This window comes from Chaetodon auriga, chromosome 12 (assembly GCF_051107435.1).
Source record: "Chaetodon auriga isolate fChaAug3 chromosome 12, fChaAug3.hap1, whole genome shotgun sequence".
Classification (NCBI taxonomy): domain Eukaryota; kingdom Metazoa; phylum Chordata; class Actinopteri; order Chaetodontiformes; family Chaetodontidae; genus Chaetodon; species Chaetodon auriga.
Genome location: NC_135085.1, coordinates 8,186,287 through 8,203,796, shown reverse-complemented (window position 1 = coordinate 8,203,796; position 17,510 = coordinate 8,186,287). Strand labels below are relative to the sequence as shown.

Here is a 17,510-nt window from a genome sequence, read left to right as displayed (position 1 = left end):
GTGTGTGTGTTGTGTGTGGTGAGGCTGTTGGAACAGGTGTAAAAAAAAAATTGAAAGTTGCAGCAATTTGCAAAGAAAAAATGAAACGTCTAAAATATCCTATTCTACAGGTCTACCATGAAGTGTGTGTGTTGTTGAAGCATCATGTCTGCAGGTTAGACAACATGGTTCAAACTTGTGCGTGTCCAGGAGGAGGAGGGATGAAGTCAGGTGGTGCCTCGTGCGGGTGGTCTTCAACACGATTGGTGGATCTGCCTGTAAAGACGGTCGTTAAGTGTTTGAACAACATGAAAACATTTTACACCGCTCCAACAGACGGTTCTGACTTCACACAATTTTATTAAGACTTTTATGAAAAGTATCCGAAATGCAGGAGCATATATTGACACACACCACCTTTTGAGGCCTGCTAAGAGCTTCCTGCTTCCTTCCTTTAAGTCTTCCTTTTACAAATAAAAATCCCTTGTAAGTGTGCTTAAGAGTGTTTTGTTTTCTGTGTACAGGCCCTGTTCTAATGTGTAGGCTCACCATTGTGTGCAGCACAGTGGAGAGTTTCCAAACTGGAGGCTCTCGTCTTTGCAGCCTGGTAGTTCTTGTACAGGGCGGTCCCATACTGAACACACAGACAGAGGACACACACCTGTTTAACTCTTTGCCAGTGATGAAAAGTCTCTGCTTGCGATTCTTGCCCATGAAATTCCCAAATGTGAAGCTGAATTGCAGTTAGATTTCTCCTTTGACGGCCTGCGTTAAAGTGATTCGAGTCTGACCTTGGCTATTCTGATGGAGTTGGCCCAAAGCAGCAGTGTGTGTTCATCATCACAGCACAGGAACTTGATGTAGTGCGACTCTTTTTGGATGCAGGGATGCTGGGAAAAGAGTTCAGACAGAGAGAACATTCATGTTAAATGAACCTTTAATGCGACTCAGTGGTGTCTTCTGGTAGACCCTGCCTCCCTGGTTCATGCCCACATCTTTCAAACGCTCTCATTTCTTAATCAGGGTCCCCAAAGCTCAAGCTGAGATAACCCTGATGACATCACTATGACATCATTGGTGTCATTGTCTCAGATTGACGAAGCTCTTTCAGAGCCACTTACAGTGCATACAGTGAGTGGTCCTCCCCATGATGATACACCGAACACCCTTTTCAGCACAGAAGCTGTTTATCTGCTGTACTTTGTTTCAGTTCATGTATTTGTAGTACACATCACAGCCAGTAGAGGGCAGCCCATACCACGCTGCTACCACACCGTGGCCCATGTGGCATGAATAGCACTGACAGAACTGTTAAAAGAGCACCAAAAAATGTGTTTCTCACAGTGAATGTGAATGTCTCTTGACTCAAAATCCTTGATGTGGCTCGGATTGTTTTCATTTGCTAAAAAATGGCACAGTTAACTGCAAACATGAAGCTATATTTAGTTGTTTTGTCCTGTTTCTCACAGCTGAGAAGCACTTGTTTGACATTGCATTCACAGTTCAAATGGGTAGAACCGGCTGAGGTTTCTCTTCATTCATCTCACTTCCTCACAGCGTGACTTAGCTGTCATTGCCAGCAACAGTGTGTTTCTGCTCTCGTCATGCTCATGTGTGCTCATGTTTGATGGAGCCAAACTCTGTGCAGTAACATAACGCGATACAGTCGGTGGATTTTATGTGATTTAATAGTGCTGGGTGTCGATTTTGTGTTTGTGGCTTTTTAAAACGCCAAAACTAGTTATTACAATTCAATTTCCCCTCGAAAAGACACGTCCTTCAAATGGAACAATACAGCAGCAGCCTACATGTTGTTCCACTCTCCGCTCAGCTCGGCCTCACAACCTTTTTGATTGATTCAAATGAGTCATTGTTTCGGACATCAGCCCGCGATGTTTTTCTCTCTTCTCTTGGCAGACCAGGACCATGTTTTTCCAGTGACACAGGGGCTAATATTTACAGGGTTTGTTGTTCAAAGTGGTGCAGATTCATAAATGTGGTTTAACAACATGCATCGTCCGCTCAGATGTCATGGCTTTACCTGGTGTTCACCTCTGTTGGGGTTACCTTTAGCACGAAGCAGAAGTTGGTGGGAGCTCTGTATCTCTGTTTGTAGTTAGTGGTGGTGTAGATGTTGACTTGTTCAAAACGGACAAAGCAGGCGAGATCACTGGAAGACTGCCGGACAGGAAAAAAGCAAGGACAAAATGCACGATCATTGCTTCATACAGGTTTGGAGTGACTCAGGTTCTATGACAGATAAAATGTGTCGGGTTATCCTGCAAATGTGTCCTGCACAATATAGCTCTTTAATGCTTGACAGTACTAAAGGAATAATTCACATATTGAACATTTCTGATTGTGATTTTCAATGGTAAAAAACCTCTCCAGTCCAGAGCAGTTTTACAGTGCTATTTAAGAGGAAGCATAAATTAGAGAAGTCTAAATGTCAACCATTTACTGTTTCATCTTGAAGGTCTGTAGCATGTTGTGTAGAAGAAATACATTTTCTCAGTGTTATTGCATGGTAGGGATTCATAATGAAGACACTTCAAAGAACAATCCAGTGTGAGGCCAGTCGTCTCTATTTTAGACTCAAAGAAAGTCAACAATCAAGCTCCATGCCAGAGAAAAGATGGTGTTTATCTCTCTAAAGAATTTGGACATTTCTTCCGTTTTGGATTTTAAGCAGAAACACATCGCGTTCACACATTAAACCGCACTAGCAAAGATGCTGTTGTTCACTGGAAACTACAGGGTGAAGCTTCCTGGAAGTGGATGTGACGGTGTGTAGTTCAGACTTCTCTTTCTTTCAGATTTTGTCCGTGACTTCATTTTGCACTGCTGCCAACTTTTCTTCCTCCACATCTTACCTTTTTCTCCAACTCCCCCTTCTCGATCACCATGGCTCCATTATTCTCTGTTTGTCAATCTGTACACGGCAGTAGCTTTTGTGTCTATTTAAGTTTTATCGTGTGGTTAATGTACAGGTAGGTCGATTGGTCAGCTGGGCTTTGTTCCTGTGTGATTGTGGCCATTTCTCTTTCCCTGTCTAATGTACTGTGCTTTCCAGATCTTCCTCCGCTTCGTCCATCTGTCTTCGGCCTCAGATGATTCCTGCAGCTCTCTTATGTTTGTGATTTGCACATCTGCCTCGCACAGTTTCCCCTCCATCTATTTCTCCCTCTTGGACGATTGTTTTCGACTGAGCCTGCACAGGCGGTGTTCTTCTGCTCTGTCTCAGTGACACAATAACATGTTTCTCTTGAACAGCAGTGAGGCCTCAATTCACGCTGTCCATCTTCATTTCTACGGCTCTTCCTCTTGTCTTTCTGCCTTTGCTACGCTTGACATCATAGACTTCTCATGGGGAAAAAGTGTCATGCTGCCATACTTGTCTCATCCATTCTTTTCTTTTAATTTTCTCCTCACAAGCGTTTAATGAAAAACTTGTCCACACCCACACTATTTGTCATCATTTTGGGAAACAAGCTTATTTTTTTTCCTTCCCAAGAGTTACATGTGAAGACTGATACCACTTTCTTGTTGGCCAGTCCAATGTGTCAGCAGCTGTTGGCTTAGCACAATGACCGGAAACGGGGGAAATCAGCTAGGCTGGCTCTAAATGTAAAATAATAATAATAATAAATATATATATGTTTATTCAACACATATTTCTTAGTTATAAAAAAGTCCTTAAAAAAAGGTGTGCTTTAATGGTGGTTTTTGCAGTTTGTTTTTTGAATTAAACAAATATTATGTGTTATATGTGCCAGTCTGACTGTTTTCCACTCTTTATGCTAAGCTAAGCTAACCGACTGTTGGCTGTAGCCTCATATTTAGTGTACCACAGAGTGGTAGCAACATTCTCATCTAACTCTCACAAGAAAATGTATGTTCCCAAAATGGAAATGAGAAAATGAGTCAAATTTTAGCTTTAAGCAAAGAGTCTGATGGAATATATATGACTGAACTTTAAAACACTAAATTCATAAACACTTTATGTAAATGTGTGCGCCTCATGTATCTTGGTGGCATTAGCGAATATCAAAAGATTACCATCACATCAGATAACCAAATGAAAATCTTATCTTATTTTCTACACTTTAGCATTCTTAGTCAAATACCTCAATGTGAATGAGTTCAACTGTTTGTGTGGGAATTAAAATTCAGTTTGTAACTTTAAAAACCTTACAGCTACTGCCAGCCAAGATGACTGTGAGTAAATAAAGTGGAGTATCGTTTTTCTTATGCACATGGTACCAAAAATCATGAAAACATAACCACAACTGAGTATTTACTAGTTTGACTGCCATGAAGACAGCCCACTAGAATTTTCTCCAGGCTTGTGTGTGGGATGTGGTTTTCTCCCACACGGACTGCTAAATGTGATCTCTCAGCTACCTGTTGTCTCTAGCAACAATTCATTGGTGTCAACTGACACCACAGATGTGCTTACACTTAAAATGAAATGTGCTACAAAGTGTTTTCACTGTTCAAAAACATATTCATCTGCCAAACCTTTGTCTTTCCTTTGGGTACATAGTACATGCCGGAGGCCCTGAGCACGAAGTAGCGAGGTTTCCAAACCCTTTTTCCATCTTCCTTTAGGTACAGTGAGCCCTCAAGATCAGGAACAATCAGAGCAGACCCTCCAAAATGCTCCTGCAGGGTCAGACAACAAAGATCACATGCAAAACAGAAATGACCACAGGATGAAAAACAGATGTCTTCAGTTTGTAGAATGCACTCTTTATCAAGTCAGCTAAATTTATTTATACAGCACATTTAACAACAAGAAATGCTGACAAAAGTGCTTTACGGAGAGGTGAGATTTTGATATTATTTGATTGATGATTACAATCAAATGAAAACGTAGGCATGATCAAGAGGATATATGTAAATTAATAAAAGCGTAAGATCTACCAACACAGCTGTGAAACAAAGATAGGAGATATAGGGAAAATATAAGGAAAAATTAGGGAAAATGAAATAGGTCCTAATATGGAGCCTTGCGGTACTCCACAGGAGGTAAGTACAGAGAAAAAAGACTGATCCACTGTGTCAAAGGCAGCAGAGAGACCTGAAGTAATCAAAGTCGTGTGATTTCTGTGTTTAAGGACAAGAAGACATCATTCGTCCCCCTCAGGACAGTGGAGTCTGTGCTGTGGTGCATCCTAAAACAACTGACACGTGTCCAGAATGCTGAATTAAACAGTATAACAGAAACCACCTGATACCTGTGAGCAGAAATGTTCACAGGTATCAGGTGGTGCTTCAGGACATTTTGTGACACTTGTTGAAGCTAATAATAATACAAAATAATTTATTTGAGCACTGGGGACCAGAAAGCCAAAAATTCCAATCATGTTACGACCATGTACATTTGCAGGAAGTTAAACAGGTTTTGATCAATTTTGCTTTCCACTTTGTGTTATGACACACAGCAACCTGACATGTAGCTCCAGTGATATGTTCAGTGAGCGTGGTTCAGTAACTGACCTTGAGTAAGAGTTGTTTGGCGTTCTCATTAATCTCACTAGAACACGCTGTCTTCTTCTTCCACATGTAGAATAGCTTCCAGGTGAGAAAAGCACAGTTCAATTCAGTGACAAACCAAGCACTCAAACTTTGGTGAAAACAGAATGCATGCACAGTCTCAAACTCACCTGAGGGTCTGTGAACATCACATACTTCTGAGGTCTTAACACAAAATAGATTTTGTTTTCACTGTGGCGACTCCACACAGACAGCGGCTCCACTAAATTTTCATGGTCCTCGAAGCCTCTTTCTGAAAGGATGAGGAACCGGCCTTTGAAAGTGTGTGTAACAGCATCTCCTGCCTCTGTGGAGCAGTTCACTCACACGTGCTATATGTGCTTGAAAGCGTCTGATTTGAGTACATGTGCAGCATATGTGCTTCTTCGTCTCACCAATCTGCAGCTCAGGGTTCGTCTCACACAGGCTCCAGTCGATGCTGCAATCACAGTGCGTCTTCTCAAACAGCTTGTCCAAAACCTCTCCGACCGTCTGTCTCTCATCCACCATCAGTGTCTTGGAGCTGCCGTCACTCATTAGCACCTTTACTATTAACTAGAGGAGGCAGCAAGCTCAGTTACATGCACTGCGTAGCTGCATGGTGAAGAATGCCAGAAAAAAACAGCTGATTTTACCTTCTTCATTTTGGCTTCTTTCAGCTTCTCCAGAGCCAATTTAATTTTGTCTGCCTTTGTCTGGGATTCATACTGGGAGCATAAAATGAGGACAATAATCATTTTGTCATGAAATTCTAATTTAATTTTTATGATCACTGACAGATTCTTGATTACCATCTGCAGCTCTCCAGAGGATTCAGCAGCGTTTGATGGTGGAGGAATCTGAGCTGGCCCCTGTTCCTCAGCCACGGCTGATGTTGCAATTTGATTATGTGTGCCGCTGGTGTTCTCGGTTGATTTTGATCTGAGGTCAGCTACCAGTGCGTCCAGATCGTTATCCTCCAGTTCATAAAGTGACGCTGCAAAGAGATAAGGGTGCGGTTGCAGCCTACAGGTTAGAGAAGCGACCTCATAAAGGTCACCGCATGGTTTCATCCCTGGACTGGCACGTCTGCTGTCCTTACCGCTCCCTCATTAGCACTGCTGAGCTACAAGCGAAAAAGCCCTTTAACTGCCAGTTTCTGTAATGAAGCTGCTCTGTAGCCAACAGATCAGGCTGTGGCTGCTCTCATTGAAGCTTCACTTGAAAAATAAGATTGAAAAAAAATGTTCTCCACTCACAGAGGACATGTCTGAAAAAGAAATCCCCAAATTTAAAACAGATTTTCATTTTTACCAGACAAAGCCAGCACATCTATTTGTTTGCGCTGTAAAAATGACATTGAACAACATTTTAAGGACAAAAAAAAAAACAACTTGAACAAAAGCTTAAGCTTTGCCTTTGTCTTTGGTCAACTTGCAACATGCTGGCCAGCCAAGAATGTTTCTAACCAACATAATTTGATCAATTAAATGAATGTTTAGCTTGACATTTAGTCAGCTCTTCATTTCACATAACAGGACTCAAACTCATGACAAACCATTATGTTGGCTTAGCTTTTGAACCGTCTAGCCCTGCTCTGTCTGAATGTAACCACATCTGCCCACCAGCACCTCTAAAGCTCACCTACGCTCACGAACACATCATGTATCTCTTACATATCTTGTTTAACCTGAACAAAAACCAAAGTTCTGGTTGCCTCACATCTTCAGTCTACCGATAAGACCCCTGGAGACAGGCTAGCTGTTTCCCCCTGTTTCCAGTCTGTATGCCAAGCTAAGAAAACATCTGCTGGCTGTAGCTTTATATTTAACAAGCAGACTTGAATTGATTTCCTCCTCTGAAAGAGACAGGATGTATTTCCCAAAAGGCCAAACTATTCCTTTAACACAAATTTGCAGTTGTTTGCACTCATAATTTATCTATCTATCTAATTTATTTAGATTTCTAAATCCTAACAAGTTGTAATCCTTATTTATGCCAAAGAATTTAGTGTTTTCACGTCCCAAATTGATCATCTCCACCTGGTTTAGATGTCAGCACGACCTTCTGGCACAACAAAAAACAGTTACTCCCCATCTTCCCAACAGAAATCTAATCTCTTGAAAAGCTGCCTCGTGTCTCCCCTGCTTGCATCCTTCGACCTCCCACTGACTTTCAGGTCAATGTGACTCTTTCTGCAAAGTTTGGATGAGGGCACCGCCGGCTGAAGGAGCACTCACCATTCAGGTCTGTGAAGCCGATGGAGAAGGTGCTCTCTCTCTGTGAGGCAGGCACCACATCTGGTGAGTCCGCTGCAGGCATTAAACTCTGCAGAGAAGTAATGTGATGTGGTCAACTAACAACACCTCACACCACAGAGGTCCCACTGTTTTATCCACACCCACTCATGACAGCTGTATATTGTGACTGTACAGGCTGTAAAAGAAGGAAGTGAGAACGGGCCTTTTAATTGCAATAAAAACTTCATTAGCGATACAAGGTCCCGATGAAGGTTTAAGGACCAAAGTGTTGTATCACTAAGTTCATTGCAAGTACACAGTGAACAGGAACTCTCTCCTCCCTTGCCTATAGTGTTACGCTGTGAAAAATCAAACATGATTTCATTTAATATTTCAAAATACGTCACGTCTTTGACAGAAGCTGCAGTTTGTAATTTCAGATAACAAGAGTAATCAAAGAGCAGCCCCAAAAATCAAAGTGGGCCACATGTGTCCCTTAACTGCTGCTGCTGCTGCTCTGAGCTCTTGTATAATTATGCTACACGAGCCTGTTATTTATCAGTGACTTTGTTTCCTCGCGCTTAATCATGCTCGGTTTTCAAGCTGTAACAACAGCAGAGGACACATTGCGCTCAGCTTACTGTATGTGTGGATGATAAATCATATGTCTGTTCATTAAGAAAAACAAATTTGCCAAAACCGTGATGTTACAGTCTCTCTTTCTTTGTTGGAACGAGCTGCAAACATCCAGACTCTGGCCAATCTGCGTCCCTGTTAAAGAATGTGAATAGCACGAAGAGAGGGGTTGATGTCTACGCTGCAATATTTTAATCATTAACACAGGCTCAATTATATTCTGTAAACAAGCTGGGCAGATTGTCAACATACACACAACAGGATGCCTGCCAGCGTGCACTTCGACCTCCATGTCTGAGTCTGAAAACATATGTAGTCATGCTGGAGCGGCTGCTTCAATGACACCTCCGAGCTCCATAAGTCAGGGATCAAAAAACGCTGCTTTTAGTCGACTGGCTCCAAGGCAGAGAATGGACCCAATCAGGGCAATAAGTGGAATTACTTTAATCCCTTTTGTTTGTCAGGCTCAGAGGGTCGTTGTTTTAATCAAAATGTTTTTCCGCTGATAGTCTGTGGAGTGGTGTTTGTCACTGCGATGGCTTTCCAACAACAGGCATGCCAAAGTGACATATAGAGCCTTTTTCTGGCATGTCTGACGCAACGCTGGGGATTGATCCCATTCTCAGGGCTGCGCTCATTTAGCTTACATAGAGAAGTTTGAAATGGACAATAATGAAGTGGGCCTCAGGCTGAGGTTGCATCAGTTAGAAGTGTGTAATGTTTTTCTTGGCAAGCCGCAGATATATGATGAGCAGCTTATGTGCGCTTAAGGGACTCCACAGCGGTCGCCCACGGTCCAATCCAGATGCGATGACTTCACATCTCAGCGTGGCCTTACATTTTTCTGCCTGATGCTTGGTTTCAAAACAAAGACTGCCATGTGTAATCAGATAACATCCAGATTAGTGAGGTAAACATCAAGTGATTTGTCTGATTCACTTATTGTAACCTGTTCCTGTTTCAAAAGCGCTGATGGGAAAATTCAGAGGGTGTAAGAGCATCAGCTCATCTGGTCATGTTTTGAGGAAGAATGCGACCAAAGATATTTGATATCACACTGCTTCTCACAGTTCCAGATGAAATTTACTGATGCATAATGGGATTTGTTGTTCAGTGTATTTTTAGCCACATTAGCTCTGAGGATGGTGATGGTGGTTAGTTTTTCCATCGTTGTGATCCAGGCTGAAATATCTCAACACATGTTGGATGGGTCGCGATGAACTTGGTACAGATATTAGTGTGTGGTGTTATAGTGGTTAGAACTGTCGCAGCGAGAAGGTTCTGATTCAAACCTGTGTCTGTAGAGTTTGAAAGTTCTCCAGGTGCTCTCACAAGTTAATGCAGGGTATGTTAGTTAGCTAGTTAGTTAGTTAGCGACTGAATTGTCCGTAGGCATGAATGTCTCTATGTGTCAGCCCTTTGATGTGCTGAGACCTATAATGGATGGATGGACATTTGTGGTTCTTATAGGATGAATCCTAAAGACTTTGGCAATCCCCGGACTTTTCCTCTAGTCCCAGAAGATAGTCAGCAGTTTTGGTTTGAGCAAAATATCTCAAAAACCTTCTAACGGCACTTGTGACCCCTTAATCTGTCTGATGCTTTACAACCAAATACTTACAAAACTAGCAAATGTTAGCATGCTAACATAGTGAACTATGATAGTGAATCTGGTAGAGAGCCTACCTGCCACTGCTATACAACTCACCTGAGAGAGATGATCCATCTCTCCAAGCAGGTGACTGAACATGTCGTTTATGTCGTCCATCTGAGAACGGAAGAACACAACACTTTTAGCAGCAGTGCGGGGAATAAGCACAATGCAGATTATAGGAAAGTGCAGCAGAAGCATCAAGAACTGAAACACTTTGGATCATTTCAGTTCACTTTGAATTCAGTTTCTACCACCACCAGCTCTTTAATAGTTTGACAGGCAGCAAGTGGAAAAGCTGGAAAATAAACTGTATTGAAAAGCCTGCATGAGGCGTCCACCAGACATTTTTGTGGCATGGAGACACAAACACTTTTGGACACATGCATGCTCGAATACACAGTTTGGATACGTCTGTCATTGGTATTAAACAGATAAACAACACACAAAGAGAGCTTATTCACTGAGCAGAAAAAAACTGAAATGTGATCTCTACTTTGGAATATGCTCAAAGTCACGAACAGTGTCGCTGCCATGACGACGAAGACACAAAGCAGCGCGTGTGACAGGTTGACGAGGTTTCAACGTTTTTCTGGAGGTGAAGTCACTCCAGTTGTTTTTATCACTATCCAGCAAACAAATAAACCTCATCTTGAATAAACTGCGGAGTGATGTGTTTGGAGAACACAGAGCTAAGCTCACCTGACTGTCCCACAGGTGAAGACAGCAAACACACCACACTGAAATGTGTCCTGCAAAATGTTATGACCTTAATTCACTCAATAATCCGTGACTTATGGGTGACAGGTCAAGACAAAGTATGTCACATTCTTTGTATTAATAACTGATAAATTCTCTTTGAGATCAAAGATTTTCATCAGGCCAAACTTTGTTGAACTCTGGTCTGGATTTGTCCATATGGAGACGGCACTTTGCCAGCTATAGGGTCAAAAATACACTTCGCATGTGGAGCGGCTTAAAAAACCAAACTGAAGAATGAGCTGTCTGCATCTTGCCAACTCTTTGAGAGCGTTGCTATGTGCTGTTATCATTGACAAAGGATGATAATGTGTTGTAAAGCCGCAGCAGCGTGAATAGAAACTAAAACGGTGCATATAGACAGAGGAAACCACGTGGTGCTACAGCAAGTTTTTCTGTTTCTGTCACCTGCTTCTTGTCTGCATGTTAGCTTATCACTTCATGTAGCATAGACAGGGTATGCATGCATGGTACCACTGGTCTTAACTTGACTGTAACCACTGTAATATGGATATGCCAAATATTTGAACTTCATGTTTGCTGTGTCTTCATGCGCTAACAACTTGTCACCCCTGGCGTTGATGAGGCTTCATCTAATCACATTCTGCATTGAACAGGCTTTGTTTTCATTCCTTTCTGTGTCTCATTAAGTTGTTTTGTTTCTAAGTTTAATTCTGTAACACATTAACCACGTTTCACTTCACATATCTTAATTGTCTGTTTGCCTTTTGCTAAGTGGATGCCGGGAAAGGCTCCAACCCCCTGTGAGCTTAAACACAACTAAATCTGTATCCAAGCCGTCGGTTGTATGTGCGTTTCTGTGTGTGAAGCCAAACTTCGTTTCCTGTTTTCTTGTTAAACTTGCATTAACAGATTTTTTTTTTTTACCACAACCTATAAACACAACAGAGACATTTTATGGCATTTTGACTTGATATGGCGAACATGTTAGCAAACAGGTGTTTGGTAACACATCCAGCCGACATGTTAGCATTTGGAGTTGTATTTCTGGCCAATGCAAATCCAGTATTTGCTTTCATCTTATTTTCTTATTCTTAATACTACAAGTCAGTTTCTCAGCTACAACTACCATCACCTTTTCTTTCTGCGCCTCTTTCTAGCAGAGATGGGCCACATTGTGACAGAGCTGTAAATACCAACCGAGGTCAGGGTGAGTCTAAATACGTGACGAGGACAGCTGACGTCTGTTTGGCTTTGTTTTACTTCATGCTGATGTATTTTATACATTGAAGCTGCAGCTCGAGGTATGTGAAGCACATATTCTGTCCTGTACGCGGTAACTTACATGTGGTGTTTGAGACATTCATAAATATGGAGCCTCTGCTGTGCTCTTTATTGCTCTCTCTACCACTTGTTCTTCTTCACACACACACACGTATATATGCACACACACGCAGCCTAATGTGCATATACACAAACAGAGGGACATACAGTATACAATCCCGCCTGTGCTGCTCAGTCTCATTCTGTGTTTACGCTGAACAGTAAACAGACCGTCCATTAAACTGTAATGAGGTAGAAGGGGAAGAGAGGAGAGGATGGCAGTGAACTAAGTATTGTTTCCATATGAAAGTGAAATTTTTGCATCAAGAAAGTGAACCTTTGTGGCCTCTCAGGTCTTCTACCTCACATATGTGGAAGTCAGTCCTCACTTCTGTTTCCATAACTTCTTTCTCATATAAAAGACTTTTGTAGGTTTATCTACCAGTAATATTAATTGTTGGTGCTTGTCAGTGACACTGTATTTGCAGTCCGGGGCACGTGCTCATCAAAGCATGCATCACAAAACCACATTTGTTTATGAATTCCATGCTCTCATCATGCATGTCAGACTGCTGCCGTCTCCCACTGTGGTCTCACACATCAACAGAACGAGCAACCGTCAGCAGACAGACAGGCGGCCTAAAAGGCTGACGAGCCAAAGCCTGAATACAAAAAGCGATTTATTGAGACTTACATGCATGGAGGGAATCAGAGAGCACTGCCTGCTGACAGTAAACCAACATGTTTTCCCTTTTCTTGTGGTTGAGAGCTTCTTACTATTTTTTAATTAGTTGCACAACCATCCACTGGCTGCTCTGAGAGGACATGTGTTTGTCCTAAACAAAGCTGATGTGGCTGCTCAAGTATTTAACTCTTCAAGAGACTAACAGCAAGGAGAGTAGCGGGGAGAATACACACATAAACACTGTATATATACACTGTGTCTATATATATTATTTTTTACACAATAGGCCCTGATGTGACATTTGCATGTTTGTATTTCATTGATTTACTGTACACTTGCCATGATATGCGTAAAGCCCTTAAAAAACATTCACTATCATGTAAAATTCGTCAGAGTTCTTACCTTTTCTGTCTCTTTCACAGGTGATAAGTCTTAACACACTACAACTACAGCACAACTACTTCTACACATGACGTTGCTTTGCCTCTGCACATACATGAATCAGCTAAAGTTCCTGTGAAATGAGGAAGTGGATTTCACAGCTTGGTGAAGCAGAGTGAGGCTTAATTTTCTAATTATATAGTGTATGCGATGCTGTGGTGCAGCTAACGGCCGTGATACACTCGCCTCTTCATTTCTCACAGCCTTATATGATCATGATGGCGCCTATCACAGGGGTCCCTGCCTGATTAGACCTGCCCTCAGGACTCTGTGAGCATGTAGAGAACGTAACTGATGGACATCTCCTTAACTCTTCTCTTAGTTTTCTTGCCTCCTTCAGGAGGGGACAGAGTCTAGTGATACCGAGGCTCTTGAGGTCTGCTCCAACTGCCGGTTCTTTTAAATCGAAACTTTTTTTTTAATCCTATCTATGTGTCTTTTCATTTTACCCTGTGTTTCTTTTAAATCTCGAATGCATGCCTTTTTAATGTCAAATAGGAAGTGCTTTGCATTGCCACATTTTTGGAGGGTGCTATACACATAAATCAGCCCTTGCCTTAACGAGGTCTAATCAATCAGCTTAACTGAAAACACCTGTGTTAGTTTCCAGGGCCATTAAATATATGGGTCACTTGAGGTAATGCTGCATGTAACTCAGTAACAACTTACAGCGTTTGGTAAAAGAAGCAACATTACTCCAATATATATGCATTCAGTCAGCTGGAAAATACAGGAAAAGATCTGTTATAGCGTACATTTTAAAATACAGCTATACTATATGTGAAATGATTGGCTCAAATAACATGCATTAACAGTTATGCTCGTTTTGGCTGCAGCTGTGTGTGTGTTGCTGTGGACTTGTATTGCGTTATACTGACATTTATATCAGCGAGGGACTAAATGGCTGAAACACCTCTCTGTGTTGAATGTTTACATATGTTTACATGTTGGGCTCTGTGTGTTCTTGTGCCACTTATCATCTAATAAAGTCAAATTAATACAAATACATTATTCAATACATAAAAGGTTAATTTTCTTTTCAGAAATAAAGGAAATGAGGAGTTCAGCGGAGTATTGAAAACACATAGGAAATGGAATGTTTCTAATTGAATAAGGGTAAAACATAAAGTCTGCTTAGTTGTGAGTATAAGCAGTTTTCCACATGAAATTAAAATAATATTTAAATCATGTGAGAATGAGGTGATGTGCTTTTATATTGCCACAGCACAATTGTTGTGGCAGCAGATAAAACAGCATCCTGATGAGAACAGCATCAATATAAATAGTGCCGACAGAAATGCGTGAAGTCTCACAGTGTGAAAACAACAGTGCACACAGACGTTTTCTAGTTCTGACTGGCTTATCGTAGTTGTGGAGTTGATGTCAGTAGCAACACTCAGAATCATGTGTGGTCTCACTTTAGCCTCAGGGAGTAAATTAGTAACTATGTCTAAGTGCGAGCCTGCTATCACCTGCTTTGTGTGTGCGTGTGTGTGTGTGTGTGTGTGTGTGTGTGTGTGTGTGTGTGTGTGTGTGCAGTTTCTAGAGAGTTCTCAACTCAATATATTCATCTGGTGATTGTTTATTAGCATTTCTGAATGATTCATAACAAACTACGGCTAAAAAGTGGAGGATTTATGTACTGACTTGCTTACATTCAGTGCATGTGTGTGTGTGTGTGTGTGTGTGTGTGTGTGTGTGTGTGTATGCATGTGTGTTTTTAAAAGACACAAAATGACAAGAGAGGAAAACGTATTAAGTGTTTCTAATGTGGGCTAAAGCTTTAATCAAAGCCATGTGGGGTCAGGGAAGGGAAATGAGAGTGGTAATAAAGTGTAATAAAGTTTACATTTTACAGGAGAGGCAGTTTTGGCTCCAACTTTACAATACGAGTTGTGTTTTTAAAGTCCCACCACAGCACCCTAATTCAGTGCTACAGAGGGGATCAAAGCTTTGACGCAATAAAAAGCAGAGAATTTAATTCTGACAGGGCTTATTAAAAACCCACAGGGCTGATCCTGTCATCAAAATGAATGACGAAGGAAAAGTTGAAAAGAAAGAGCCGTTTGCCTTTATTTGAATAATATAGTTACACTCGGAAAAACTCTATAAACTAAATATCTGAAATTCCACTGGACCACTTGGAGTTTGCCATGGATTTCTGTGCGTAAAACACTGGTTAGGAATGACCCTGTGAGTGTGGGAATAAAAATAACATTAGAATAGTCCAAATATCTACCACATGCACAGCTTCAATGGGAATGGAGTGACTCGGCAGAGTGGTATGTCCGGGAAAGCTACGGGTTAATTTAAGACTAGGAGCAAAGCCTGTTGCCAATTAGGAGCAGTGAGCGCCACATGTGGGCTAGACGTAGCTATCTCCAGAAGGGGCAAAGGGGGCAGAGAGTGCGGTGCGCGCAATGGAGACAAGCTGAATGTCTGTGCAATCACTTGTTCAAAACCAATTGGCAAACACATGTACGGACAATTACTAATTTGACGTTTTTTACTCTTAAAGAGATGATCAAAGAAGATCTCCAGGGCTGAAGGGTTGGTGCGCAAAAAGGACCATCATTCATTCGTTGCCTGTTTCCATTTTTACATTTCAGCATTGAAACATGGCTCATATCTCTGCCATATTTTTTTTCTGTATAACATCTATACTTGGTGGAGCAGAGAGCGTATCTGAGACCTGCCGGGGGACGCGCTGCTTTTCTGGCCAGGACTGGAGAAGACCGTGCGCCGGAGCGCACTGCCAGGGGCGCACGGACGCAGTAGCGTCCAGAGCGCAGTTTCACCACTCTGCACAGCCCAGGCAAGGACAAGTCTACCCGGGCTACCAACAGGATGCTCATTTCAGTCATCACCAAGCCCAGAGTGCGCCGCTATCACCGTACACCATCGTCCAACCTCAACAGGGAGGTTTTGCGAAACCATCGGGTACGGATGGCACCAGGAGGACGAACCCGAGAACCATCACGGCGGAGGTGTTCCATCCTGGCTGCGCTGGTGGGACCTGTCCGACCACTGTCTCTCATCACCCGACGAATGATGATAGTGCCACACGGGAGTGCAAAGGGATTGGATGTAAACTTCCCCTCCGGATGCTCCAGAAGCCGAAGCCATGCGTCGGAGACGGCTGCGGTGTAGTGGACGACGGGAGAGCAAACTCTTCACCGGTTCATGTGACAGACAGAGCTGCGCAATTTCTGGATGAGCTTCCAGACTTTGGGTCGGAGCGTGGTGCATGGATACAGTTGACTTGTGACATGAAACCAGGTCAGTATGAGCCTGTGAGTGATTAGCCACACAACGGAAAAACTGATCTTATTCAAACTGCAGCTTCTCAGTGAGAAAACAATAATTGCTTAAATTGCTATGTAATGGTTTTCTTTCTTTGCCACAGGGATCAATGAGGTTCCGTCAGAGGACGCTCTTGTGCTGCAGCTGCAGCTGTCTAAGAGCCAAGAGAAGCTGGTTGAGGCCCTCAGGGGCCAGCAGGACGAGGTCAAGGAGCTGCAGAGGCTCCTCAGTGAGCAGCAGGGGACGCTGGTCAACCAGCAGAGAGAAATACTGGAGCAACAGAGGAGGATGTATGAACAGATGGAGCAAGTAAGGCGGCTCTGATTGATGGTGATGATGATTGATGAAGTGTTAATAGTTTGTGTTTTTGTTATTGGCCAGTGATTAGAGAAACGTTAAACATTTATTTAGGAGAGGTGGACTGAAAACATCTGACCTATAGAGGTTTTGTTTTGTTGGATGATACACAACACTGTCCTCCCTGTGGAGGATCTATTCCATGTGCCGATCAGTGGAAGAAAATGCTCTGTAGGAGCTGAAATTAGGACACTGACAAACAGAGTTTGCATAAAATAATCATATATTTTGTAGTTTGTCTTTTCAAAGCACAAGTAGTGATGATTATTGCTATGATCACATCAAAACAATATTTGAACTTTTTAATCTTATTTTTCTGCTTCCAGGTTAAAACCCAGTACAATGCACTGATGGACAGCATAAAGCAAACATCTTTCCAGAGCCTCCAGGGGGAGCTAGACAGTCACGTGGAATCCTTGAGTGGGCAGGTTCGAACCCATCAAGCGCAGCAGGCTCTCTCTCTGCACAAGGTGGACATGGAGGCCAGCGTGATGGAGGTGAGCAGCGAGTTGAATCAGCAGACAGGTGTGCTCAGGATATAATGCATAAAAAACAATGACTTGACAGTCAGTACGATACCAGATGTTTCCATCTTCAGAGGCTGAACTCATTCAAAGAAAAGCAGTGCAAAAAAAGTTATTTGTAACTAAAGTAATGT

At 42.2% G+C, this 17,510-nt stretch overlaps 1 protein-coding gene across 1 annotated transcript; it reads right to left on the bottom strand.

Annotated features, from left to right (window-relative positions):
* Window positions 1-169: 169 nt before the first annotated feature.
* LOC143328974 (amyloid beta A4 precursor protein-binding family B member 1-interacting protein-like) lies at window positions 170-13,165 on the bottom strand. The gene is made up of 13 exons (XM_076744546.1): window positions 13,154-13,165; window positions 10,081-10,140; window positions 7,737-7,824; window positions 6,309-6,493; window positions 6,153-6,224; window positions 5,913-6,072; window positions 5,649-5,770; window positions 5,482-5,556; window positions 4,501-4,644; window positions 2,047-2,157; window positions 771-869; window positions 529-613; window positions 170-255 (listed from the first exon to the last, which is right to left on the bottom strand). Exons 2-13 carry the CDS (start codon window positions 10,138-10,140, stop codon window positions 170-172), a joined length of 1,287 nt encoding a protein of 428 aa, XP_076600661.1. The 5' UTR covers window positions 13,154-13,165.
* Between the last annotated feature and the right edge of the window lie 4,345 nt (window positions 13,166-17,510).